Source organism: Lissotriton vulgaris, chromosome 4_1 (genome assembly GCF_964263255.1).
Source record: "Lissotriton vulgaris chromosome 4_1, aLisVul1.2, whole genome shotgun sequence".
Classification (NCBI taxonomy): domain Eukaryota; kingdom Metazoa; phylum Chordata; class Amphibia; order Caudata; family Salamandridae; genus Lissotriton; species Lissotriton vulgaris.
In genome coordinates this window covers 350,055,922-350,074,004 of record NC_141691.1, presented here as the reverse complement: position 1 = coordinate 350,074,004, position 18,083 = coordinate 350,055,922, and the positions used below count along the sequence as shown (strand labels likewise).

General features: G+C 43.0%; 1 protein-coding gene across 1 annotated transcript in view; it reads right to left on the bottom strand.

Annotated features, from left to right (window-relative positions):
• LOC147718738 (sodium- and chloride-dependent neutral and basic amino acid transporter B(0+)-like) overlaps positions 1-18,083 on the bottom strand; it is a 1,096,946-nt gene that overhangs the window by 590,564 nt on the left and 488,299 nt on the right. Inside the window, exons 8-9 of the mRNA XM_086966772.1 lie at positions 10,985-11,213; positions 888-1,013 (exon numbers count right to left, since the gene is read on the bottom strand). Coding sequence (XP_086822898.1) covers positions 888-1,013; positions 10,985-11,213 — 355 coding nt within the window. The remainder of the gene's footprint in view (positions 1-887; positions 1,014-10,984; positions 11,214-18,083) is intronic.

Here is an 18,083-nt window from a genome sequence, read left to right as displayed (position 1 = left end):
ACTGAGACTGTGAACTCCTTCGTTTAGCAGAGCTTTGAAACCCATTAACACATAGAGTGACTCAACCCATAAAAAAGCCCTGCATAAATAGCCTTAAAAAAGATTCCATATGATAGAATTTCCCTCCACGAAATCTGAACCCTTTGATTTTAACACTTAAAATTCATAACCAATCAAAAAGATACCCGAAAAACAGATACCAATAGAGAAGAGCCCTACAAACTAGAAATGCAACTCATGCACAACACTGTCAGAGCTTAATAGGAAGCACCATTGCTGTTTGCCGAGGATTCATCCATCTCCTCAACAACCAACACAGGCCCCTTCTGCGGGCCGAAGGGGGGTACTGCACTAGTGTGTCTGGCTGACAAGGGAGAGAACGGAAACTTACCCGTTCAAGGCTGGCACACCGCAGGCAGGCAAGCCACACAAGTCTTCTCCCGTTAGGTGGAACCAATAGCAGGAGTTGGCTCTGTACTTACCCTCATGCAAGCTTCTTACTGTAATTGATGGGCTGTAGAACGCCGAGGCCGTCGAACACTATGAGGCCGCTTGACAGGTCCGGGCAGCCCCCAGTCCCGCTGGCACCGTCGCGCAGCAGTAAAGTGGTGGAGAATGAGCTAGATCAAGCGCACCACGCATACCCAAGTGTCATGATACACAAAAGGAACAGGAAGGGGGGGGCTTTTATACGTTGGTGGAAGTTGTGAAGGGAGGCACAAGGGCCTCAGCTACTGAATAAATGTGGCAAGAGAGGGTCAAGGAGGTAATGATCAGGGCATAGTTGAGTGGCTATTTCAAATAAAACAAGCATGTTTTCACAGCAAAAATGACAGAAACAACAGCTGCCAACTGTCAGGAAGATATTGTCAGAATGCTTCACTTACCAACATTGGAAAATTGGGAATCAAAACCCAAGGTCAGAAGCATGAGGAAAAAAAGAATGGACCAAAGAGGAGAAATTGGCAGTGTAGTCAAAGCTTCCGGATATGCAATAAATGCCAACCCAAAGCCTATGAAAAGAGAAAACAGAAGAAGTTTTACATTGTCAGAGAATTGAAAAAGTAGGCAGGCAACACTATGGTGACACTTTTATCATTGTATGTTAATTCACCAAAATCATTCGATGATACAGTATCTGAAAAAAATTAAGCTGACTTTTAACTTATGAATGTGCAATAAAATCTAGGAACCATTGCATATATCTTTACAGCCTTTCGATTAAAACACATTCACCCAAGGGACATCGAGATTATTTTAAATGTTATTCTATTCATGTAGATTTCAGCCACATTCATAATGTTGCCTCTGTCCTATCCAAAGCAGCATTTTAGTTTATTTAAGCATACAGCATCATCCTTTTTCCATGTGTGTAATGTATTGTAATTATATTTACGTAATGCTTACTAACCCTGAAGAGGCATCAAAGCGTTTTTTCGGTGAGTAGCACACTACACTGGAACCCATAAAGGTTCAGTGGTGAATTAGAAAAGTGAAATATGAAATTCACTTTAGTGGTGGATATGTTAGTCTGTTATTTTGATTGAGAAGGATAATGGAGTGCTAGAAGAGGAAAAAGGTTTCCATTTATATAGTGCTTGCTACCCTTGATAAGGTGTTGCAGCGCATTTTTGGTGAGTATTACACTACTGCAGAACCCATAAAGGATTAGTGGTGAATTAGTATAGTCAAATAAGAAGTAATTTGGGGCGTGGCCAAGATGGCAGCAAGTGCGGACGCATAGTACAGCGCTCCGCAACAGGTCGACCAAAGATCCTGCTGAATACTAGCAGACACTTGCTGCACGTTTTAGCAATCGAGGTGCTGCACCTTCGGGAAGCTTTGTGCCCTTTCGTAGGCCAAAATCAACTGCATTGGTGCTCGGCGTGCACGGCCGGGAGAGCGATGGCACAGCGGTGCATGGTACCGTCAGCAGTGACCCTGCGAGCTTATCTGACGGCTACGGAGGAAACGATTGTACCCAGCCGCAGGAGTCAGCGGCTAGTTCAGAGAGGACAACAGCTGGTGATCTCCTGTAGGGGGCTGACGGAGGTGAGGACAGGTGATTGGGTGCTTGGCGTGCACCGTGCACCGGTGATCACGGATTGTCAACCACTAGCCTTGATCCATTGGTCTGCACCAGGGGCCTATAACTAGGGGTGGGTGGAATTTGCGAAATTCACTTTCACAAACTGTCGCGAAAATGTCCAAAATCTCCAAGATCACGCAGAAATATCGCGAAGACACAGAAGTTTTTTCCCGCCCCTTCGTGATATTTTCTGTGTGATCGCGTTGAAAAATGTCTCGCCAACTTACCCATGCGGTCGCTCATGGGCGTGGCCATCTTGTTTTCACTTGTCCCGCCCGCTCGCAATGCTTTCTTCCTGTTCCGGGTCACGCAATGCATGCTCGCGTCCGTTCGCTGTACCTATTTCCTGTTCGGTAAAGCTTTTACTTGTTCGCGCCGCTTTTTGCGTGCTCGGGGAGAAAATATTGGGCGAACTTGCGCACGTGGTCGCAATGGGCACGGCCATCTTGTTTTTCACTCTATTGCATGGTTCTGGGGCCTGTTTTTGAATCCTCCCTTTATCTCCGCAATCCTTACTTTCTAGAAACTTTTTTTTATTTTTTTTTACCTATTATTATTCAGACTATTTACCTGATTCTATATTTTTGGTTTTTGTCTACTTTTTAAAAACATTTTAGCTACTTTTTCACTCTTTTTCTATTCCCTGCTATTTCCTTTACTTACTTTTCTTTCCCGCCCGTCTCTTTCTCTGCCCAGAACCATGCCAAAGAGTAGGACTCGCCGCTGCCAGAGCTGCAACTGCCTTCCTTGCGGAAGGCGGAGCCCACAAGGTGGTGCAGGCATGGGCCTTATTTGGGGCGGTGGAGTTGGCTGCACTTATCTTCTTTGTGCAGCGCCACTTCCCCTCAACCCTCGCAGCAGGTGGCAGCCCTGGGTCCAGGTACGGGCTACGGGAGCGTCAACAGTGCTGGGGGAAGGTGCGCCGGGCAATGTTCCGCTGCTCTGGGGTCCGGCGCACCCAGGCGCAGTTGACACACCGATGATTATGTAAAAGTTTATTTTAGAGAAATTAAGTTACGTAATGCTATAGTGACTCTTGTCCTTACTTTGTCCTGTCACTAAGAGATAGAGGTGGATTGATACTTAGGTTTACTTACTTTGCTATTGAAGGCAATGGCAACGCGTGCAAGTGCTTGGCTGAAAAGCCTAAGAGCTAGGAAGAGGTCGTTTTCCTTTGCAGCGCATGCGCTGCGAAGGCTCAACCTTAAAAGGAATAAAGCAGGGTTGCCAATAGAAAAAATGCCAGCCATGTGTTGTTTAAAGAGCTTGAAAAAACCTCATATTGACACTATGTAGGGTTAAAAGTGCTTTCTATTTATATTTCCTGTCCGGTGTAAACACAGATAAGTGCTGAAAATAGGTCTTTAGGTGACTATTTTTGTACCGTCTGCAAAATCAAAATATAGAGCCGGCAATCCTAATCATAAGACTGGCAGTTTGTTGCATGATCAGAGCGTATTTTTTTCCTTCACCCTCGATCACTGATTAATGCCATAATAGCAATAGTTTAACTTATATCTGAAACCCTACGCCAACGTCAATAACATGCTGATTTCCTTCAAGTGTCTGGGAATGCACCCTGCATTCAGACAACTTAGTCCTCCTTCTCACCCTTCACTTTCACCCTGCACTCATAGCGTAAAGTTATGGATTCCACGCATTTGCCACATAATCCATCATCTACTGCATAATTGGAAGATTAAAATAAAGATTTGTTTCTCACTTAAACAGTTAAAAAGTTACTAAAAAGGCAGCAACACTCACAGAGGAAGGCCCTTTCTACAGGTTGACTTGTCACCTTTCAGTTACTTATTGCTATATGTGGATGTAAATGTGGTACTTTTATGGGGCAATAAAGGCCAGGACAGTGTTAATAAGTGTGAACATTGCAAACTAATGCAGTAAACCTATGACAAAATATGCAGCATAATTTGTCTTTGCTTGCTGCAGAATTTAGTCCAGCATGCTGCATAATTTGGCCTTCTCCTGCCAAATAACTCCAGTGGCCCTGTTTATAGTGCTATGTGGTCCCAGCTTTGTGGCAGAAAGCACTGTGAATATGCAAGTCATTATTTTAAAACAGTATTTACAAACTCGAAGCTAAGCTGCTGCAAAATGATGCAGAGATTGAGATAAAATAAGTTCTTACAAAATATACTTTTTAGTAATAAGTAATCAAACTGTATATAATGCAGACATTTTTGTAAGTGTCTCCACTATTCCAGATCTCAGCTGATAACACCCTTACATTATGTTATGTTTGTTATGTTATTTTTATTTGTACTGCGCACAGCTGCCCCAGCAAAGGGGCGTCCTGGCGCATTGACAAGGTCAGCACAACACAACACCATAAAGAATCAGGAAAACCATAAAAGGCAACAAGGAGGTTAGACAAATAAAATGGTCTTGATGGCCCGTCTGAACTGAAGAAGATTATCAATAACTCGAATATGCAGAGGGAGAGAATTCCACCAGTTTGCCGCTAGAACTTGAAAAGAGCGGCCCCCAGCTCTACTTAGTCTGAAACGCGGAACCACCGCCAGATTTTCTCAAAAAGAATAAATCTTTGCCACCAGGAAGCTTTAAGCAGAGCCAATGGAAATATTCAGCAGAAGAGGACCACATTATTTGGCAGGTTTGACTAATGTATGCAACAAGAAAAGGTAAATTACGAAGCAAGGTAACGCTGTCAGGGAGATTATTTTCCCTCATTAGTACCCGTTTAACACCCAAATACAGCAGTAAGCAACTACAAGATTAGTCTTTGCAAAGGGTCTTCCACTGCTTCGGAACACTTTGCTTTAATCAACCTTTGTTCCTTTTCAGCTAGAGTCAAGTTTTTTTGTTGAAATCAGCAGATTATGTAGCAAATCCTGTAAACTGATAAATATGTGGAAAAAGCTGTTGCTGCAGAAACTCATACTTCCAGTGGCCCTGGTTTTAAGTGACCCAATCAATTAATGGCTGGTAAGAAGGCTGGTTTATTTTCTAACTTTCTGCCCTACCACCACACCTACGATTTCAGGCAGAGTCATCTCAAAGTCAGTATTAACCATTCATGGGCATTGTGAAAGCTGAGTCCATGGGGTGGCAGGTAGAAGGCCAGCAGGGTTGCATTCAGATACAGAGCTTTAATCCTCTGATCTCCGGGGGCTCACAGCAATGGTCTAGGAGACAGAGGAAATGAGCAAGAATTATAGATATTGTCAAAGAGAAGGCCCAGAATAGGGAGCACTTTATGGGAACTCATTTTTGTGTTTACAAATTGCCAGAGACAGCTTCTTCAGAGAGATACCCCAAAGAAGGGGACAATATAAGTCGTTTTTTTTAAGGGACATTCATTAGTGAAGCTGGCCACTGCTGATTATCATTAAGGAAGCTGATGCAGCAGGACTGGGGTCCAGGGGGGTTTGCGGGGCCCACTGCATCACAGTTATGACGGTCTACCTTTAAAAAAGGGGCATTAGAGCTTATTTTCCTTTCAAGTATTAGGACTGAGGTGATGATCCGTCATGGTGGGGAAGAGGTAAAAGATTCAGAGGAGATAGCCTGCTACTCAGGACTGCAGTTATCATTAGTGCAGCAAGTGTAGCATTGTGGTCAGAGATTGTGAGGATTTCACAACACCCCAATTATGGGGAGCAGTTTGTTTGGGATATCTGTTTTTGTTTGATGCATTTGCTGTTTTATAAGTCTCATATTTAGTGCAGTTCATAAGCTATAGAAAAAGTATTCCTGAAATCATATCATAAGCCCTGCTCCCTGCATGCAGCCACGTTCCTCCCGCTCCCCCAAGCCTTGCCATAAAGTTTTGGAGGGGGGCCCCACCTCAAAGCATTTTGCTTACGGGGGCTCAGAGTAAAAAAGTTTGAAGACCTCTGGTCTAGATACATCTGGGCACTAACCAGTGGAATTGCCGCAGGAGCTTCAATACCGCCCTTGTGGAAGGTGTGCTGAGGTTATTCCGGTCTTTAAGAAGGGTTTGGCTGGAAAATCAGCAACATCAATCAGGTTTTTCGATTCCTTTTATTGGCCTGGAAAAGTGTGACCATTGAGCAGGGAAGCCTGGGTATAGCATTTATTAACCTGAAGTCGGCATTCAACCTCATCGCTAGGCATAAATTATGGTGCGTTCTACAGGAGTTGGGCCTTCATTCTGAAATCCTTGCATTGGTTATTCACCTACACAAGAACAACTACGCAAGGGACCGTTAGAGAAACAAAGGGCAAATGACAGACCCAATCAGAGTTAACCGAGGAGTTCGACAGGGCTACGGGTTGGCTCCTACTCTCTTCTCACTCTTCATCAATGGAGAAGTCCAATATTTAGCTGAAGTTCCCGCTGATCCCCCTCTGTGGGGGGTGTCAAGGTAACAACCTTCTTGTTTGTGTATGAGACGCTAATAGTTTCCAAGACTCTGAGCGGTCTGCCACTGCTTCTAAACCGCTTTGAGGCCTTCTGTCGAATGAGAGGCTTGCAGGTTAACACCTCAAAGCCTGAACTCCTACTGCTGAATCCCCACAAATCGTTTAAAGGTGAATTGGTATTGGGGGGATACACCACGAGAGAGTGGCTACCTTTGACTATCTGGGTGTAACTCGCTCTAAGGAAATGGCCTGGAAGCATCACATTATGAAACAGATCCTTCAGCAGAAGCAGACCACAGGGGCCATGATTAAAGAGCACAGGGGCCTCCCAGACCAAACCTGTAGCAGCCCCACTCCAGATGTATGACCATATGGTAGTGGGTTCTGCACTGCATGAAGCAGAACTTTGGGGGGTTGAAAACCTGTAAGATCTTCTTCTTACCGCAAACAAGTTCCAGAGATCCTTATGCTCACTTCCTAAGAGCATTCCCCTCCTTTCATTAAGCCCAGACATGAGGAGACCCTCAATTGTGGATAAAGCGAGGCTCCGTCCCCTGCTCTTCTGGCTGGAAATGAAATTAACCCCTGAGCTTTCCCAATATGCTGCTGCTCTGGATGAAGTTTGCACACTTGACCGCTTTAGGAAAATTGGGTGGTTTATTAAGGTTAGGTCACTGTTCTCAAAGATTGGCCTTCGGAGCTCTTGGGACGTTAAGGATCCTACATTATTGCCCAGCAATGTAAAACTGGTTAAGACTCAATATTAGAATTGGGTGGCGCAGACTACCGCTAATCATCTGACTGGGGGCCTTCTCACATTAGAATTTATGGATTTCAAATTGCTTAGCGCCTATGTACAATATTGGGAGGTCATCACGATTCCCCAGGATTGGAAGCTTTATATCCAATTTAGATTTGGCTCCCTACCTGTGAGCTCCTTTGCAGCTGCTTGGCACCGAAGTGCTGCTCAGGTTGCCCTTTCACTGTTGAGTCAATTAGCCATATTTTTTGCCCCATGTACAACTCCCCGAGAATCAAATGGTTAGCCCCCATTTTCAGGTTGCTTGGGACTCGATGCCACCAAGAAGCATTGCACATTTCAAAAATTGCCTCTAGGCCTCTACTCGCTTGCACAGTTGCCAAGTTCCTTGGCAAAATGTCATTCAGTAGAAGGTCCACATCCAAGTCATGATACTGCACATTTCCCTTTTTTTACTAATTCTGCTAGACCATGTTTTAGAAATCATTTACATGTTTTTTAACCTTGTTTATAGATCAATTTTTAACATTGCAACTGCTGATGGGCCGTGCTGTGCAATTTTACTGGGGCGCACATTTTTTTACCACTTCTTACATTCCCTTGATTGATGTTTTAATTGTTACACAATTGGCCGATACAATCAGATCAATTGGAAATCGTTGTGTTGTTTTTAACAAACCTTTGTCATGTACTCGTTTCGAATTTATGTACTGTATGCATATGCACTTTTATGGCCGTAATGTCCGAAATAAAGTTTTTCGAACGAGTGATGTACTGACAACGAGGGGAAGTGTACATTCAAGATGTCTGACAATGGTGCCTGTTGTTTGAATTAACTGCAACTCCCATCAAAACCTCTGCTCCAGACAGCATGCACCAGTGTCATCCATTTTGCTAGTACATTTCCACACACTGTCAGGAGAGCATAGTTCCATGTGGGCTTGTTGGGCTGTGTGGGAGGAGGAGTGTTTGCAATCACTACAACTCCCATCAGGCCTGTGCCAACACCCAGCTTCCCAGCCATCCCTAACAGCCTGCCTGTGACTCAGCTTTCCTGAGAGTGAGTGGAAATGTTCTTTCAAGATGACTGACACTGGTGACTGGAGTTTAGTGCATGAAGCCCTGCTGTGAGTTTGTAAAGAGTATGTACATGGTAAGAGTTTTAGGCATTTTCAGTTTCATTGCATGTATGTTGTTTATCAATATGACAGGCTCATTGACTAGTTTTTTTCATGTATTAACAGTCATTTTATATACCTGTATCCTTTACAGTGATGTCTGTCGAGGTGTAATTGAAAACTTTGCCTGCATGTGTAGTAGGTACTTACCAGACTCTGATGCTTCTGGCAGACGATAGACTGTCTCTGGCAGAAGGATGGCACGCACCGAAGCGTCACATTGTGAGGTCCTGCACAACACTGAACCTGCATCAGCTTTGATGTAGGCAGGGTGGGCATTCCTTTGGGATATGCCGCGTACAAGTGATTCAGTGAAATCTACAAGATTTCACAGAGTCACTTTTCAGAGGCTGCTGCGACGCAACCTTACGCCTGCTTGAAGCAGACGTAAGGTGTGGCGCAGCACGTTAAGTATGGGCAATCCACGGACATTATTGGAGTTGAATCGCTCTTGCGACACGACTCCAGCAAAGCCCCCCCACACACCATCAGATTCAACACACATCTATCTATCCCTGCGCCACAGTGCACCACCATGTAAACACGACGCATCCGTGTTTGCGCAAGGGTTGAATTGCATGTCACATTGGTACAGGCACTTCCCTGCTAATATTTGTCAATTGCTGCTTTTTAAAAAAAACTTTATTTAGCATTTCCATATATCAATGCACATTTTCAGTCAATATGAACAGGTATTGAATTAGCATTGTTGTGTATGTACGGCAGCAGTACTGTGCCCCTGCTTTCAAAAGGGGGGGGGGATGGATTAGGCTTTTCTGATGCAAAGGATTCTGGGACTTGTGGTGCTACGTAGAGGGTGACACTTGAGTCTCTGACTGACTATATTTTTATGTACACTTTGGACAAGTCCCCTAATCACAATGACAGTGTAACGCAGACAATCTTTTCATTCACTTTTTCTTTTCATTCCATTTATCTGGTACCACGTAGCGGATATCTTCCTTCAGTGGGGTGAGACGGATGCGGGGTCCTGGGTATGCAGCAGGGATGATCTTGCTTAATTTGATCCTGGAGTATTTCTCCTTCACCCTATGTCTTTCGTCCTGCCACTTTTCTTTATGTCTTGTACTGTGCGCCTCTCCTCCCCCAATGCTGAGACAGCAGTGGCTAACTGCTGTCATGGGGCTGCCTTCTATGTCCCACTGTTGCAGTAGGGTGGGAGTCCATATTGGCGTTTGTGGTGCCTGACTATGAACTCCACAAGCATGGTGGTCTCCTCTGCAGTAAAGTTCAATTTTCTCCTCATTTCCATTTTCTGTGGCACTGTGAGCGTTGTGGACACAAACTCTCCGTGGCCAAACCTGTCCCTTCAATGTGTGAAGCTTTTATGCGTTTTGTGGTGCTGGTCAATTTGTGTTATTTGGCTTCAGCTGGAGTGTGGTGAGGAATGGTAGGCACTGGCAACATTCATCATGGCAAAATGGAGCTATTGGCTGGGATTGGCTCCAATGTGTCATCTGATCCAAGGTGGGGGATGGTAGGCACTTGGACATGTGTTTACCCGTGGCTAACATGACCAGCTGCCAAAAATCGTATCTTCCGGCCCGGAATCGGAAATTACGGCCTATCAATCGGAAAATACGACGCAATGCCGGAAATTGCGGGTCGGAATCGGAAATTACGATGCAATGCCGTAAATTGCCGGCTGGAATCGTAAGTCCCGCCACAGAGCCGCAAATTCCGGCCCGGTGGCGGAAATTGCGGCCCGGGTGCGGACAAAGTCAGTAGTCGTTAATCTATTCTGTGAATAAAGAAAGTAGTAAGTTTATTCTGTGAATACCGAAAGTAATACGCTCATTCTGTGAATGGCAGAAGTAGTTAGTGCATTCTGTGAATACCAAATAGTAGTAAGTTTAGGATTTAGTCTTAAGTTCATTCCATGAATCAGGCCCCATATGCCTAGGTCTGGTTCTTAAACGATTGTGAGAAAGAACACAGAGACTCCGTGAGGCCAGCCACACATCATGACAAACAATGACTCCGCCATCAACGACTGCATTGCTTTTTACATAGAGCTCTGTAATGGTATTTATATACCTCTTAATACCCCAATAATTACCAATGAGTATAATTTTTAGGGCCACTAAAATGTCAGAGGGATGTTGACCTGTAGATGAAGGGCAGCTCACTCTGACGCCATCTGCACATTTGTAATTTCCTTCCAGAGAAGGACAAAACCTTCCATCTATTTTAAGAAATAGGTGATTTGTCATAGTAAAAATAGCTTTTGAGGTTCTAATTGTGATAAAATTCCTAGAACAAATATATAGATAGCCCTACTCTTTTTAATTGTATGGTTGCAAACACATTAGCAATAATCATTTTTAGATGACAATATAGAATACATAGGTTCATTGTAAAGAATTTTCTATGTTACCGAAAGGTAGCATTAAAGCAAAATTATCATGCATCCGTAATTTGGGTGACCCCTGTGATGCTTGTTCACAAAACCATATGGGGAACAAGTTTCGAATTGAATAATTTTAGCCATATTGTCAGCTGTGATAAGAGCTGTTTCATGTTATGATTTGCATGGTATTGTAACGTTAGCTTTATTATTGCACTTACCCGAATCTACAACCTTTGAAACAGGTTTGCCTAAGACATGAGCCATGTGTCCCAAAATGGAAAAAATGGCAAATCCAGCGAACAAACTTGTCAAGCCATTTATACAGCAAACCAAAATGGAATCTAAATAGCAGTTGTTGTTGAACTTGTTGTATGAAGACAAGGTCACAAGACCTCCCGAAGCAATGCAGTAAGAATAGAAAATCTGAGTAGCCGCATCTTTCCAAACCTAGAAGAGCGAAAATTGGACATCAGTGCTTATTAATCAGTGAGCTTTCTTGCATTTCAAATGCTGCAACTATAGTATGTAAACAAGAACATGTAACAGATAAACAACTTGTGGCATGTGCAAATTCACACTGTTGTGACTGTGACTAGGTGGAAAAGGCAACTCTTTGGCATGTCTTCAAAATGCGAAAATCAATCTGATGTATCCATCATCAAGGCAAATAAATGATTACATTCTGTAGCTCATTCTTTGAGGAACGGTCGTGTCTACATAAATATTGTAAGTCATTTACCTTCAGTGAGAAACTTGGTTGTTGGTTAACTTGGGTCTGAGCCCTGGTCAAACAAAAGTGCACCGAGTCGTAAGGTAAAAAAATAAATATATCCAGCAAAAATTGAGGTAAGTGGGCAAAATGTTAGGGAGATCCCCCTAAGGCAGTGGTCTTCACACTTTTTGATGCCGGGACCCCCCCATCAAAATATTTTAGGCATAAGGACCCCCTCTTAACAAAAATTTCTAGAACCTAGTATTCCTTATCATTGAGAACCATACATGTTCTCCAGAGAAACGCTCAATCTGTGTTTGCACCTCATTAGTACCAGTTTAACACCTAAATATAGCAATAAGCAACAAAAAGGTAACCGGTACAGCTTTACAAAGGGCCTTCTACATAGCGGCAACACCTGCTGCTGCTTTTTAGTAACTTTGGAACCTTTCGAGTAACTAATTTTTTTGTTAAAATTAGCAGATTAAGCTGCAGATGATGGATTATGTGGCAAATGCGGCAAATCTATAATTATGCTAAAATCGCTGTGGCGCCACAATCACATAATTCCAGTGGACCTTGGTATAATAGCTATAATGCATTGGCTACAACTTTATTTCACGGCATTAGAGGAAAGCCATTCTATATTTCATGGGATGCTGATAGCTTGGGATTTACAGCTGCTTGTAACTGGAGGTAGCTGAACATCATTCATCATAATTAAAACATACGTACGTTTTCAGGTCTCTCACCGTTAGGTAGCTATATATATATAATATCGGGCTACTTTAGTGAATAACAAATACATGCACTATAATAAATTATAAAACCTCCATGCAAAAGTCTGTGTGAAACCAGAGAACCGCAGAATTAATTTGTGGTGGTGCAGTGGAGAATAATGACTTGTGTATTTGTAGTGCTATGAAGCAACTACCTGTGACAGAAAGCACTGTGAATATGTAAGTCTTTATTTTATTCTTGCATTACACACAGTATAAGATAGACCCCTACAAAATGAGCAAAATGTTTTTTGATAAAATGGTGCTTCCAAAATATACACGCTGCTTCCAAAATATGGGAGATTATTTATAAGCCCCTTGCGCTGCCGGTGTGTCATTTTTTATGATGCTCTGGTTGCGCAAAGTGCAGACTCATATCTACGAGGCCACGCAAAGTCACTTTGCGTGGCATTTCAAGGCCTCATAGATATGGTGTAAAGCAACACAGCGCAAGGTGGATGCATTGCCTTACACTGCGTAAGGGGGGGGGGGGGGGGTTTAATGGGTTTTGACACATTCCCAGATTTACAACAAATCTATAAACCGGAGGATGCGCCAAAACTGTATGCTGCCCCAGGGGATGCGTAACAATTAGAAATATCTTTATTTCTCCTTAATTGTTTTCAAAAGCCTCCATGGGTTGTTTATGTGCAAGAAGGCATGACTACTTGCAAAAAAAACATCCTACCAATAATTCAGACACCCTTGCACCATGGTGCAAGGGTGTCTGCGTTGGTGTTAGACAGTAAGTTGTGTGTCAGCAGAAAGGAGAGGAGTTGCCAGTACTTATAAATACATCTATTCCGGCTCTTTCGAATTGGCGTAGGGCAGTGCAGCAAAAAAATACTTGCAGAGCTGCAATACACCCTTTCATTGTAAATGAGGCCCATAGATTTTAATAATATCCAGAACCTATGTAATGTATTTTTTTGCATAACTGTCTCTCCAACACATTCTTAAGGATAGTAAGAGCTATGGAAATACGAAAATCACTTAATCTTCCTGTGCCCAACAATAAAGAAATGATGAATGGGTCCTCATGTAATTCCACTGGTGCTATGTAAAGCGCTCTGATACCCAATTCGGGTCAAGTTTGCGCTATATAAAGCTCTGTAAAATAAATAAAAATTAAAAGCAAGCACTTCACAACTCATTTAACTCTGTACACTACCACTCAAAAACGTCAAGTGATTTGATCAATTGAATGTAATCGCACTCTCCTGAGCAATCAAAGCCAGGCATGCATCTGAACACACCTTTCTGACAGTGTGCTGCTGGCCTGAAAGAAATGCAAATGTTCACAAGTTAATCTGCAAATCCTTTACATTTGCAGATTAACTCATTGCACATATTTGCATTTCTTTCAGAGGCAAGCAACATACTGGTAGAAAGGTGTCTTCAGCTGACTAAGATTTCCCAGCACATGAGATTCCCGAAATTAACCGTCTGGGATGTTTTCTTTTATAAAATGAAGAGCGCGACCCCCTTCCCATGCCTCCACGGCCCTCCTGGGGGTCGTGCCCCACAGATTGAAGACCACTGCCCGAAGGGATGGGTCTGACACCTTCAATCCCACCCTATTATTTGTTAGGCTAAATATTGGAATAATTCCATTGTCACACCACATTCTGACAGTAATCCCCAATAGTTTCCACCATTAGACATGTTGGACTTGGCCCTTTTTGCAGGGTCATCCCTGATCTTTTTGCCTTCCTCCTATATTTTCTCGGACCTGTTGGCTATTTTATGACTCTGGGCACTTTACTACTGCGGATCAGTGCTAAAGTGCATATGCTCTCTTTATTGTAAATTGATGTATGGATTAGTGACTCCATGATTGGCTGATTTGGTTTACTTGTCAGACCCTAGTACAGTGCAGTGAGTGTGCCCAGAGCTTGTAAATCCAAATGCTGCTAGTGGGCTTGCAGCACTGTAAAAGTGTGTCTAATGCCTGCCAGTGCAGAGCCTGTGTGTAGTCTGGTACTGCCATGCTGACTGGGCAAGTGCACCCACTTGCCAGTCCCTAAACCTTCCCTTTTATTCATATCAGACACCGCTATGGTAGGCCCAAGGGCAGGGTGCATTGTAAGTATAAGATAGGACAAGCCCTGATTGTGTGTGGCATGTCCTAATAGTGAATTTCAGCCATTTTCGTTTTTCACTATTGCAAGGCTAACTGTTCTCCATAGGCCAGAATGGGCAGTTAGATTATTACATTTTATAATTCTAACTGACTCAGGGAACATGGAAGAAATTCGAATTTAGTATGCCTGAACTCAGAATAATGAAATACATCTTTTAGGGAAGTTGGTTTTAACATTCTGTGTTTTCTTGTCAAACTTTCCAAGTCTGCCTCTGCTAGGTTGTGTATTCCTTGTCTGGAGTTTGTGAGTGACAGGGCTGGGGGATTCCAGGAGACAGAATGAGTCAGCCCAGTGGTGAATAGAGAGATCTGCATCTAGATGGGAGGGAGGAGTTGCACCTGGGACCGAAATAGGACTGTGCCTGCCCCAGCCCACAGTGCTGGCTCCACCCCCTGTGGTACGACTGATGTCTGTGCCCTGCACTGTGAAAGGAGAGAAGGAATCATGTCAACAAAGTGCTCCAGGGCTGTGCCTTTCCTTGGCTCCACCTCCTGTCGCTGCTGCTGCCGTTTCATTTTGAATGTCCGTGTTGTAGCTGTCGTATTGCACCGCTTCAAGAGAAGTGTCTCGCAACGAAGAGGCAGCGTGTCAGTGTCCTGCTGCTGCCGTTGCATCGTGAAGGTCGGCGCTGTAGCTGTCGTACTGCACCGCATCAGGAGAAGTGTCTAGCAATGAAGGAGAAGTATGTCGCCATCACTGTTGCTGCCGTCGCATCTTGGATGTTGCTGCTGTAGCTGTCGTATTGCACCTCATCAAGAAAAGCACCTCGCATCCATGGAGAAGCGCGCCGCCGTCGGAGCTACTGCCATCGCATCATGGATGTCGCCGCTGTAGTTGTCGCATAGTGCGGAAGCCTCTCGCAACGTCAGAGAAAAGTGCTGCAGACAAGGCTGTCGCCGCTGCAGCTGACGCATCAAACCGAGACTTCTCGCATCCTCGGAGAAGCGTGCCGCATCTGGAAGATCTTTATTTCTTTGCGCCGGAACTTTGCCGCATTTCCATCGCTGCAACATTGCTTGTTGTGGAAGCGCAATGCATCATAAGGTACATTGACGCAAAGTGTTGCATCTTAAGAACTGAACTGAACTAAGCCAAAACTACCATCTTAAGTGTAGTATTGTGGATTTTTGTCGTTTGTGGTCTTGTGCTAAGTCTAAATAAAGAATACTTATTTTTAATAAACAACTGTGTGGTGTCCATCTGTAGTGTTGTCACTGGGTTACAGTATTTGGTCGCAACTGCTTTACACACTGCCTGTCTGCTCGTGCCAAGCTACCAAGGGGGTGAGCAGGGGTTATTTTAGGAGTGTCCGACTTTCCCTGACTAGAGGCAAGGGTCCCTATTTGTCACAAGTACCTACCTGTGCCAACTTGAGACCCCCAAATATATATATGTTTTTCAGACCTCTTCACTTATTTATTCAGTGGCTACCTAATTTTGTTAGTGAGGCCCCCAACACTAATGTGCAAGAAAACCCATGAACCCTTTCGGTTCCGAAACGGCTAATTTGGCCAAATAACACATTGAGTGCACTCTGCCAGCTTACAACAAACAGCACTGTGGCTGCACCTGGCACAGACTTGAACAGTGGGTCTCATTACCGGAAAAATAGTAATTGCCCAGCATGAACTCTGATGGTTAACACCTGCACTGAGGAGAGCACTTTAGTAAAAGACGGAGATAAGGTTCCAAGGAGCCACATCCACTAGGGTGGTCAATTTCTTCTGCAGGCAGCTGCATTGAGCAACAACATCCACTTCTTGAGAGATGGCTGGAGTGTCCTTTTGACAGCGTCAGACTGGGACAGAAAATAAGTTTGGACACCAAAATAAAAAGGCCCTCGTTACCCAATCAGATAGCTGAAAAAGTGTACCACATTTGAAAATAGAGCAGTTTTAAATTTGTAATGACACGTTGTGAAGGTGATTTACAAGGTATGGGAAACTGCATGCATTTGTGCTTGCTACAAGAAATGATTGTGGTAATATCAGGGCTAATCAACAGTAAAAACGAACCCACCAGACCATAAAATAGGCCCACAAATCTAAAGAAAACATCCCATACAGTCACCTAGCAGACCAGCCCCTCGGGCACTGGCTGATGGCTCTATGGGCCACTTGAACTCTGCCTTTGGACCACCATACCGCCCCCCCCCAAGAGTTGATCTAAAAAGTGTGCACTAACTGTGTTTCACCCCCTAGTGCACCTCCTCTTTGCCATTTTGTCCATATCTGTATTCCAGCCTGGGCACAATTGCGAAAGCTTTCCATCAGTTTCTTGGGGTCACGTCCTCAGGCAAATGTGAGAAAGCCCCATTTAAGTGATAAGAAATTCACTTAGAATAGCACTGGTACACTTTGTGTGCCACAAGACTCATACTACAGAAACTGAGGCAATATTTGGGGCACCATATGTAATACCATGTACCCTGTGATGAAGAAGCTCTGCAAAAATGCCCTCTAATCTCATGGAAAAATGTGTGTTATGGCCCCATATCTTTTTTTAAATGAATAGATGAATTACAAGTACCTTCCAATAAGAATAATAACAGATACCTTTGTTAAAGGGAAAGCAAATGGTTAAAAGACCTTACATAGAAATGATAACAACACAGTAAGGCATAAAAACAATCATCCTAATTGGATGAAACATTATATAATATAATGAACTTTACAGAAGATGCCAAATATAGAAACCGTGCCCCTGATTCACAAAGGTAAACTTACACTTTTGAGTAAGTTTACGATTGTTTGCTATTCACAAAGAAATTTACGAGTAATATCTTTAAGAGTGTGGAGTCTCCGCACATAAAAAGTTCTGTCTTTTTATGTGCGGAGACTTCTCACTCATAAAAATATTACTTGTATATCCTATTACAAGTAGCAGAGAATCATAAACTTACACAAAAGTGTAAGTTTACCTTTGTGAATAAAGCCCTCTTTCTTCAAAGTGGAGTTAAATTCCATTGTTTATATGTAACACTCATAACAATTTAGTGTGCCATTTAACAAATCATTTATCTCTTTGAAAGCAATGTCAAATTTAACAAGAACAGTTTCAAACTTCAGAGATTTGGGATCAAAAATACTCTTCTTTATATTTAACTATTAATTGAAGTTCTGATTTAGAAAATGTGTTCTGTGCATCTGAAATACACTTGGGTGCACAAAAGAAATCGGGTGCATTGGAAGAAATGATCATCAAAGCATGAAAGGCAGGCGTTTACCCTAGAAGATGAGACTATCCACAAGTATTCACATTATAGGGTAACATTCTAAGGTGAGAACTTGGGTCTAGCAAAGGAAGGGGTATGCCATTAGATTGAGATGGACCCATCAGATTTGTAATGTTTTGGCACATCTATTTCAAAAAATGTTTCACCCTGTTTAAATGTGCTATGTTATTCCAAAAATAGGTTATGAATTGAATAGAAAGAATTTGCTAACATTTATACATTTGCCAGGTGTTACAGGGTAAACACCTTCATCAAATAGAAAATATTTCCTAAATGTGTTTAGTTACTAACTCTGTACTCAGTAATTGTTAATGCACATGTAAACAAGATAACGTTTATTTGCCTTGTTAGCATAAAAGTATATAGCCCAATCCTGTAGTTCTATAACATTCCTTTGTATATTTAGACTTCTTTAATTTAACTGTAGGACGTTTTGCTATCCACTAG